Source organism: Helobdella robusta (genome assembly GCF_000326865.2).
Source record: "Helobdella robusta unplaced genomic scaffold HELROscaffold_24, whole genome shotgun sequence".
Classification (NCBI taxonomy): Eukaryota; Metazoa; Annelida; class Clitellata; order Rhynchobdellida; family Glossiphoniidae; genus Helobdella; species Helobdella robusta.
In genome coordinates, this window is record NW_008704261.1 from 2,184,583 (window position 1) to 2,196,226 (window position 11,644).

The 11,644-nt window shown below is 34.8% G+C and overlaps 1 protein-coding gene across 1 annotated transcript; it reads left to right on the forward strand.

Moving 5' to 3' along the window:
• Positions 1-4,170: 4,170 nt before the first annotated feature.
• Positions 4,171-11,061, forward strand: HELRODRAFT_172776 (hypothetical protein; the record flags this gene model as incomplete). Its single annotated transcript, XM_009019415.1, has 5 exons — positions 4,171-4,369; positions 8,643-8,958; positions 9,050-9,196; positions 9,930-10,080; positions 10,654-11,061. The coding sequence occupies 5 exons, from the start codon at positions 4,171-4,173 to the stop codon at positions 11,059-11,061; spliced, it is 1,221 nt and encodes a 406-aa protein (XP_009017663.1).
• Positions 11,062-11,644: the final 583 nt, after the last annotated feature.

Below are 11,644 nucleotides of genomic sequence, written 5' to 3' on the forward strand. Positions count from 1 at the left end.
AGTGTTAGAAAGGCTTAAGAGAAAGTCTCTAGAATAAGACATAATAATATTTTCAAGTTAAGGAAAAGATGTTGAAAGATATAGAAAAAAATAGTCATAGTAAAAAAGAAGAGAACTCACTTGTTCAGAAGCAGAAAACAAGAATCCACCCAAATTAAAAAACCACCGAGAAAACGTGCCGCCATCACGCTAAACGTAAACCAAAGTAGGAGATACAAACATATCCTTTAGTACAACAGCTGTCAATTTGGGGATTCTGCTGGATAATGAGCTATCTATGAAAGACCACATCAGGATGATTTCAGTCTCAGCCATTGCTCATCTTAGAAATTTATATCGAGTCAGACATTTGCTGGATAGATCAACTCTGGAGGATCTGGTCCATGCGTTCATAACATCACGACTGGACTACTGCAACAGTTTGTTTTACGGTTTGCCTAATAGATCAATTGACATTCTTCAGTCGGTTCAGAACAGGGCTGCAAAACTTGTAACTGGCAAATTGAAATTTGACCAAGTAACTCCAATATTGAATGAGCTTAACTGGTTAAAAATTAAGAAAAGAATAATTTTTAAAATTGCAGTGATTGTGTTTAAATCCTTGAATGGAATGTCACCGGCTTACATCTCAGATAAATTTTCCATGAAGGCATCTACAACTTGTTTTTATCTAAGATCAGATAATATGAATCTTTTGGCGGTCCCAGCTAGGCATCTACGAATAGGTGCGAGAGATATTGCGGTCGCAGGTCCGACAGTCTGGAATGACCTACCAGTTTCATTAAGAAGATCTGGAATTAACTTTGTGACATTTAAAAGGGAATTAAAAACATACTTATTTTCTGTGGAAAAACAATGAATTTGAATATTTTGATTTATATCAATCATGCACAGTTATTTTGTTATTTTATTTTTGATAGCGCTTTTGAAATTATTAATTTGCGCTATACAAATGTTTCTAAATAAAAAAATATATATATATATATATATATTTCAAAAATTCAACACTATTTTCAACATTGTTCAACTTTTTTATATTTCTTTTTAATTTATTAATGTCAAAGAAATTAGACATTTTATTGTTTTTTTTTCAAATTTTTATTAAATAAATTTGCAAATAGAAATTAAAATTTAGTTAAAATTTTAAAAATCGCGTTTTATATTGTTTAATGTTATTAAATTTATTTTATCGGTTTTCTGTTTTAATTAAATAATTTATATAAATTAATAATTACTTGTTCCTTCTTATCAAATATCTTACATACCTTATATATAATGCACTGAAGATGAGTTATCTATAACTCGAAATAGCTATTTGCAAATTTATTTAATAAAAATTTAAAAAAAACAATAAAATGTCTAATTTCTCTGACATTAATAAATTAAAAAGAAATATAAAAAAGTTGAACAATGTTGAAAGTAGTCTTGAATTTTTGAAATGTTGCGTTAACAACAGTCTGTTACCAAAATATATATATATATATATATATATATATATATATTTACATATATATATTTACATATATATAATTAATATCTTTAATTAATAGAACATACATCTTTTTCTTTCAATAATAATCAACTGATTATATACTGATGATTCTTATACATATATCCTCCTTTTCTAGAATCTTATTCACATCAAACTAATAATCCAACGTTATGTCTTAAATCTTTTACTTCTTGGATTATCTCTAAGTTGGAACTAATTTGTCAAAAAATTCTATCAATCTTTTTTCTATTATTAATACTAAACGTTTTAAATATTCTCATTCTCACTATTTCATGATATTTGTTAAACATTCGTATTCTAAATCTACTTTCGCTTAGTCCGGTCCGCTTTTGTCGAGTAATTTACATTCTTCTAAACCTAATTCTTCTAAACCCCTTTCATTAACCAGGACTGGTATGGGAAATCACAAAGAAAATCACAAAGAAAATCACAAAGCCGATACTCACTGGTGACATTTGGAATCTAATATATGCTGATGATATCGTTTTAACAGCTACGTCTGAGCAGAGTGCAGCAAAAATCCTGCGTCGTGCTGGTTTAGATAATATAAAGGACGAATGCTAACAACACAAGCTGCGGTGGTTTGGTCATGTCAAACGAAGTGGAAACAGTGCCATAACTTTTCTTGCAGATGTTGAAGTACCTGGTACACGTCCCAAAGGCCGCCCAAAGAAGTCCTGGTCGCAAACAATCGAGCAAGACATGAAAGCTCTAAATTTAAATGAAATGGATACAACTGATCGTCTAATTTGGCGCAAAAAATTGATGGCAAAGAAAATAACGTCCTACCTTGGAGAACCGGGTTTCTGGACGCTAAACGAAGATTGATTGATTAATTAGGACCGGTCTCAAAACTTTTTTTTTTTTAAATTAATTTGATGAATGTTGTTGACTAAATGATTGGTTGTTAATTTTAAAGATTATTTAATCCTTTGTTTTATTTATCTTTGATTATTTCATCTATTGCCAGCTTGATTTTTCATGCTTATTTGATTAGTTATTTGATTTTTAGGTGCTTGCGTAATCGACTTAATGCTTGTTTAACTAAATATTCGTTCTAAGCTTTCGTTCTAAGCTTGTTTGATTATTAATTATTACTTGATTTTTGGTGCGCTTACTTTATTAGCTGTTTAGTTTTCTATGCTTTGTTTGATGAATTATTGTTTTTTTTGTATTGTTGTAACTTGTACGATTGTCACTGCTGACATCAGTGTTGTAACTTCAAAGATACCACTTTTGACACCAGTGTTGTGACTTGCACTATCGTCAAGCTTATCGATATATTCTGTAGGTTTAAACGCAAATTTGTTTAAACGTTTATTTGAATTCCAACAGTTACAGGAGCGCTAAATTATTCACTAATCTGAAAAATTATGTAGTGGTCCAAGAGTGTGGAATGAATTGACGAGGAAGGGATTTTAGTTCAGAGCTTTTGGCCATTCTAGTTTCCAGCCATATATATATATATAGAGTATATATTCAATTTTATATTCTATATATATGTTTCCAGCGATCGTTGAAGTCATTTCTAAAAACAGTTTTTTGAATTCCTGCTTGATATAAATTTGTGTGTGTGTGTAGCTGATGGAAGAATAAGTGTTTACATGATGGCTTTTGGTTATTCAGGCTCAGGAATACTATCTTTATAGTGGTGTATGTATATATATATATATATATATATATATATATATATATATATATATATACCTACATACATGGCGTCGAAAATGGCGTTTAAGGCAATTGTTGTTAATGAATTATTGTATTTTTTAACCAATTATCTCGGTTTATTGGATAATGAAGCCTCCGTTACCACGTTTCTGAATTTTATTCTCGGGATGAGGTTGTTTGTAGCTTAGAATGTTTGAAAAGTGAAGTGGAATTGTATAAAAGCAAAATTGAAAACAACAATGATAAATTAATTTTGAATGGGACAACTAAAAAAGACGAATTGTTCGATTGCATTACTGTTCTTAAGTGTCATGAATCAAATAATTTGCTAGAAAAGTGTCCGGTTTTTGTCAGCAAAGGTTTAACAAGAGTGCCCAGATTGGAAAATGTCATTAAGGTGAGTTTTGAAAATTTTTGTAATGAAACAAGCGAAATGGTAACGAAACAACAGGTGTGCTGTCCAATACACTTGAGTCTTGCAAAAATCAATTATCACAGGTGGACTCTTTCTAAAAGCAAATACTCTAGGTGAACGAAAGATTAAATTCTCTAGCTTTGAACTTTAATAGACCTGTTGCTGCAACAAAATGTATTAAAGCTGATGCAAATTTAACTCAACCTTCAAACAGTGCACGTCGTATCAACAAAAATATTAATTCGAATAGTGAAGCAATAAAAACACCTACGTTTAATATCAAATTACCATGGGCAGATAGACACTAATGATGCACAGTGATGACAATCAGACTGGCGATAACTTCACGTTAGTTAAACGCGGTAAAATAAAATAAAACCCAGAACCTTACTTCTAGTCGTGGTTAAATCAGAGACTCCTCTATTTGTACAACGCAAACAAAACCAAGCAGATTTTGATAAGATGATGAATGAAGAAAACTGGCCAAATGATGTCATTCTTCATGAATGGTGTTTCTTCAACAATCAAGCTCAGCAAACAATTTCAAACACTGCCGCACCATCATCTCATCATGGCTAATTACAATTTAACCACTTCGTTTGACTCTGATCTGAATGACAATTTCTCTAATGATAAAAACATCACTTTAAATTCAATAGATCCTGATATCTTCAACAATATCTTCAACCAGTCCGTTTTCAAACTACCAGAAGTTAATCAGTTTATCAATCTCCAGCATTCTTACACAATAATGCATTTTAACAGCCGAAGTCAGAACAAAATTCATGATTATTCCAAATAAAAAAATACGCCTATATATGACACAACCTTAACATTGAATTCCAATGAAAATAATGATCAGAGAGAGCATAACGAAAGTTGATAGCTTTAAACTTCTGGGTGTATGCATCGACAATAAACTTAATTTTAATGACCATATCGAACTCATCTTAACAAAAATTAATATAAGTTTTGACATAATCATAAGAATAAAATTTTTTTAAAATAATAATACTCAAAGACTACTTTGCCAATCATTAATTTTTAGTCATTTAACTATGGTAACTTAGTATGGGGTAATACAAACACTTAACAAACTAAACAGCGCACAAAAAAGATAATTAATTTTCTATTCAAAACAGATTATACACGCTCCGATTACAACATATTTAATAATAATAATATTTTGTCAATTTTTGAAATAAATTCCTATAAATCATCTTTACTAACATTTAAAATAATCAACAATATAACATCTACAACTGATATAATGTTAATTAATACAATTAAAATTATAGCTAACCCAATGATTGACAGAACTAACAATACTAATATAATTAAGCCATTAATGAATTTAAATAAAATAACATCTATGAACTTTTGTTTTTATGCACCATATAAATGGAATAATCTGCCACAATATTTAAGATCAATTAATAATTTAACAGAATTTAGAAAGAAGTTGAGAATATTTTACAATTGTTTTGGTTAAATATATTAACAGGTTTTTTTGTGATTTTTATTTTAGAAAATTTAAGAACAATGAGGTATTTAAGAGACAAATTTATTCTAATAATATAAGTCTATATTTTGTAATTTATTGTTTTATGGGAGTCAACCCTAGATGAGCATGTATTGCTAGACCGACTCTCACTTTTTTGTGAATAAAATGGATTAAAAAAATGATTGTTTTTCATTAATCTGTATTACCGAAACTTGGCTTAATGACTTAAATGCTAATTTAATTAAGTTACCTGGATTTAATTTTGTTTCAAAAAAATCGTGTTTCCTCCACAGGAGTTGGTGTCGGTATATTTGTTTCAAGTTTTCTAAAATATATTCGTGACGACCTTTTATATTCTTCTCCTTTTTTTGAATTGCTAATCATTTAATTGCTAAATATTGATTATTCTAATTATTTAATTTATGTTATCTATCGCCCTCCCAACACTGACTTGAATTGTTTTATAAATGATTTAACATGTTTACTTTTGAAAATTCCAAAATCAAGTAAATCTGTCTATATATTAGGTGACAATTTTCATTCTTTAATCACCATTCTTACTCGTGTCACTGCTACTACGTCATCATAAATTTTTTTTAGTTTTTATTGTTGCAGCTCTGACATACGCAGAACCACTTACAATCTTGCATATGTAGATTATGTTCTTCATATCTTCAACCATTGATTTGAAGCAGCCATCTTCGCCACAAACTTTGTTCAAAAATAATTGGTGGAAACAGTGCCATAACTTCTCTTGCAGATGTCGAAGTACCTGGCACACGTCCCAAAGACCGTCCAAAAAAGTCCTGGTCGCAAACAATCGAGCAAGACATGCTCTAAATTTAAATGAAATGGATACAACTGATCGCCTAATTTGGCAAAAAATTGATGGCAAAGAAAACAACGTCCTACCTCGGAAGAACTGGGTCTCTAGACGCTAAACGATGATTGATTGATTGATTTTCGCCACAAAGGTTGTTTATCCTTTTCACACGACGTACACATGTACACAAGTATCAGCAACTTGAAGTTCTGTTGCAACTTGTTCAACTGAAACTTCTTTTTCTGCAACCTTTTCTCTGACAAAAAAAAATGTCTAATATGGATATGCTTTGTTCTTCTGTGAAGTTCTGAATTATGTGCTAAACGAATCGCTGCTTCATTGTCGACAAAAATTTCTGGCTTTTTCTTTAGATCTACAATGACGTTCAACAATCGTTTGAGCCATATCATTTCACGAGCTGCTTCACTTGCGGCAACGATTCTTGCTTCGGTAGTTGAAATCGCAACTGAAGGTTGACGTTGGCTAAACCAACTGATCACGCTTCCTCCAAACATACAGATTACACCTGATGTCGATTTTTCACTAGATTTATCGCCTCCATAATCTGCACCTCAGTAGGCTATTAGTGTATTATTTTGACCGGACTTAAACAATACCGACATCTGCTGTGCCTGGCATATATTTGAAAATTTGCTTGACTTGTGTTACATTGGACTTGCTGGGTTTTTACAAACTTCTGGATGCTACTCCAACTGCATATGCAATATTTGGTCTTGTTCCCGTCATCAAGTACATCAATGCACCAACTGCTGATCTGTAAGGAAATTTCACTTCCTCGTGTTCATTTTTGTTTTCATCGAACTCCTCAGATTTTGTAATCGGAGTTGTACAGGGTTTACACTGACTCATCTCAAACTTTTCAAGAATCATTCTTGTATAAGATGACTGATTGACTTTAATATTTTCCTTCTCATCTTGATTAATTTCTAAAATGGAAATATGTTGCAGGTTTAGATGTTATCTTGAATTCTGACTTTAATTCTTTTTCGAAAATTTTTACTTCTTCTTTATCGCTTCCTGCAACTAATCCATCATCAACGTACAGTGCGAGTATGAGTTTCTTTCCTTCCTATATTCTAATGAACAAAAAGTATCTGCATTGCATCGCTTTGTTTGAAATGTTTCTTTTTCAAGAATTCAGCAAAGCGTTTGTTCCAACATCTTGGAGCTTGTCTAAGTTCATAGAGACTTCGCTTGAGTTTACAGACTCTTCCTGAATCATCTTTAAAACCTTCAGATTGCTCCATTTTCATCTAGTTTGCTGTATAAAAATGCTGTCGACACATCAAACTGCATGAGTGACATCTTTTCATTTGCAGCAACACTTAATAGTGTCTTTATAGTTGAACTTCTAACAACAAGACTATAGGTTTCTTCATAGTCAATTTCTTTTTTTGCGAAAAACCTTTTATCACTAGCCAGGCTGTAAAACGTTCAACAGAACCATCTGGATTGTGTTTTACCTTGTAGATCCATTTGCTTGGTCTTGCCTTATGACCTTTTAGAAGATTTACCAAATCCCACGTTTGACTGCATTTTACTGTTCATGGCTTTAAACCATTCGTCTTTTTCATCACTTAAATTGGCATCTTTGTAGCTCTCTGGTTCAAATACTTCACATAATGCAGACATAACAAAAAGATCAAAACAAGATGGTTTTTTGATATTATTCCTGTCACGTAAAACCATACCTTTGGTCATTTGATTACAACAATCAGATTGATCTTCTTTATCAGATAAAACTGAATAATGGTTGTGAACATCTTCATCAGTTGAAAAATTTTCTTGAATCAAAGTTTCTTTATTATCATCTTTGATTTCATCATCAATCGAAACTGTATCATCTGAACAACTTTCTTCTTGAATAATCACTGAATTTGGTTTGACAACCTTCTCATCAAAAATAACATCTCTTGGTCGAAGCATTTTATTTCCTGGTTGAACAAAAATTTGTAGCCATCGTCACCTTCATATCCAACGAGAATACCCTTTACAGCTTTAAAATCCATTTTTCGTCGTTTCTGCATAGGAATATAACTGCAATGCATCTTGATCATTGATAAAGTTAACTTCAACTTAAGAATTCAACGGTCTAACAGTTTTTGCTACAGGTTTAAACAAACCTCCAATATTGTTTCTTATTCCAACAACATTTATCACATTGTCAATAAGTAGATGACAACTTCTTGAGGTTGAAACAAAAGAGCTATTTCTGTTCTTATCTTGAGTTAAAAGTACTGAGAACACGTTTCTTTTTACTTTTGGCACATACCAGACCTCTGTGAGTTTAACTGTTTGCCATTATTATTCATTTTCATTTGAAGATGAACAATTCCTTTTCCAAAAGCTTCTACAGTATCACCATTTGCAACATATAATTTACTCGGTTGAGAACATTTTTCAAAACTTTGAAATATGTCTCTTTGGAAAGTTAAATAACACGTTGCTCTATTGTCAAAAAACCCCTCATCAGTGTACGCTGACTCGTCAACTGCAAAAACACTTGATTCCATAACAACTAGTGATTTATTATTGTCATCGCGTAGATTGTTATTTCTTGGTTTTGCTGGTTTACCATCGGAATGCCATTTTTCACAATTTCTTACAATGTGACGTGGCAATTTGCAGTAATGACAAATTTATCTTGTTTCTGACCTTTAAAGGTCATCTGCTTCCGCGCGACCGCCTCTTACAGCCGCACCTGTCATCAACCCTCATGTTGCCACACGTGGTTCTTTGGCGTCGGTCTCGGAGAGTCCCTCCCAAGTAGATTTTTTTCATCTTTTTGACAGGCTGACGGCCGTTTTGAGGACTGCTCATCTGTATGATCACGTTCCCAAACCGTGTAGAGACAAGGTATCTAAAGCATTGTCGGCTTTATTGACGGCCGTTTGTGACGATCCCTGCGACGCGGCCCATTGGTGCAGGCTCCAATGTTTTTTCACATTTGTTTTGTTCAAGCCCACCAGGGGCGGTCGCAGGATTAATCAAGCCAATTACGTTTTTGAACGGTTGGCCGAATTCAGTTCAACCGAGGTCAAGATTATTGACAAGCTTCAACACTGACCACAACACCAAACCGCGTAAGCACAATCTAAACAGTTGGATTAGTGCAGTAACTACTCGGATCGAACAGGGCAGTCTCTCGGTGGCTGTCAGACTTGCTTGTTCGCTCGTGGGCATAGCGGAGAACTCGTCTGAGACACTCGCTAAACTCAAGGCTATTCATCCCAGTACTCCATTGAACAGGTGAGCTTTCCCCGCGCAGGAGCCGTCTAATGGTCGCGTTTTACCAGCCCAGGTGTTGACGGCTTTAAAGTCGTTTAATAATGGTTCATCTGGAGGCCTTGATGGCTTGAGGCCTCAGCACATAAAGAATTCCCCATCGTGGTGGGGAATTTCTGGAGGAGGCTGGCCAGTAAGTGCGCTCTGGTGCTAGTGTTGGAACAGGTCAAAGCCAAACTCTATCCTATCCAATTGGGCGTCGGCGTGAAGGGTGGTGCTGAGGCGGCCGTCCACGCCATACGTGAACTGATTTTAGCACTTCCAAAACAGTGGGGATTCTTGAAGATTGATTTCAAGAACGCTTTCAACACCCTGAGAAGAAATTCAATGTTAGAGGTAGTTAAGCAGCATTGTCCTCAAATTTATAATTTTTGTCATTCCGCATATGGCCGAGTCTCTTCTCTTGGTTACGACGCCTGGGTGGTGGAATCGTGCGAGGGTGTACAGATATCAGCTTGGCCGCAGAGGGTAACACCTTAGCAAACGACTTCCTGTCGCTGAGGGTCGGCGCTTTCATCATTGGTCTTGAATTAAACGCAAACAAGTGTGAACTACTCGTAAATGACACGTTGCAAATGCCACAGGTGCTGGCTAATATCCCCACAATGCCCCATTCATCATTAAACTTTTTATGCACTCCAATGATGGCCGGCAATCATCAGAACAGGTTTTTTAATAAAAAACTTTTTGAGCTAAGATTTGCCCTCAAACGTGTCTCTCTTCTCCCGGTCCACGACGCACTGACTATCATCCGAGGCGCCCTCAGTTTGCCGAAATTGATGTATTTTTTGCGCACATCCAACTCTGTTAATGCGGCCATTTTGTGCGAATTTGAGGGTGCTCTGCGGGTGGCCCTCTCAGCCATTTGTAACATCGATATTACTGACAAAGGTTGGTCTCAGGCTCAGCTGCCGGTACAATTTGGGGAACTGGGGTTACTAAGCGTGGTTCAGCTTGCATCAATTGTTTATAAATCTTCTGCATCTGCCACGCTTGACCTACAGTCTGCCCTTCTTTGGCAATTTAGTAGCCTACACTGTACTCCACCGACTCCATTCCAACCAACAGACCTTTTCCAGGGCAAAATTTTGGAGGAAGCATATAAACGCACATTCAAAGAATTGCATTCCTCAAGTCCTGACTCGGCGACCTCAGCTCGCTTGCTGGCAGTATCCAGCGAGGCGAGTTGTGGCTGGCTGAAATTTTTGCCCAATACGTCAGTGGGTACCAGATTGGATGACGAAACGGTCAGGACAGCCATTGGTTTCCGTCTGGAGTTGGCCGTTCAGAGTCGATACACATGCAGGTGTGGCGCGGAGGCGGATGAACTCGGCCATCATGGTCTTGTTTGTCGTTTGGGCGGAGGTCACCAGCAGCGACATTCAGCCATAAACAATTTTGTGTGCCGGCTTTTCTCCAAGGCCTCAATTCCGGTTTTAAAGAAACCGTCGGGCATTGCGGCGCATGATGGTAAGCGTCCTGACGGATGTACCTTGATTCCTTGGAGAGCCGGCAGGTGCTTGGCGTGGGACGTTACCGTTCCGGGCACCTTTGCTGAGCGCTACGTGCAGCTTACTAGCAAAGAAAGCGGTTTGGCTGCAACCAGGGCATCTGATGAAAAGATCAAGAAGTATGACGAAGCTCTCCCCTCGATGGAGTTTTTACCGATTTGTATCGAGGTCCTCGGCCCCATGGACCGTAACACATCCAAGTTTTTCAATCACATTTGGAAACATATTAGTATTAGGTCAGGTGATAGTAGGGAGTATTTTTTCGTTATGAATAATATTTCGTGCATTCTGCAGCGGTTTTTGCGCGTCTGTGTGTAAAATGTGCATTTGAATGCCGACGTGGTTGAGTGACGTTATAGCAAATAAAATCAAATTTAGTCAGACGCTTGGCTTTTGGTGTCATTCGTCAATGATTTGGTTTTAACATACATTATTATTATTATTATATAGTTCAAGAGTCAATTGAAGACATATCTTTTTTCCTTGTAGAAAATTGCCATAGTTGTATAGCGCCTATGAGAATGTTTTTAATAGGCGCTATATAAATGATCATATAATAATATAATGATAATAATAATAATAATAATAATAATAATAATAATAATACATACATACATACATACATACATAGATACATACATACATACATACATACATACATACATACATACATACATACATACATACATACATACATACATACATACATACATACATACATACATACATACATACATACATACATACATACATACATACATACATACATACATACATACATACATACATACATACATACATACATACATACATACATACATACATACATACATACATACATACATACATACATACATACATACATACATACATACATACATACATACATACATACATACAT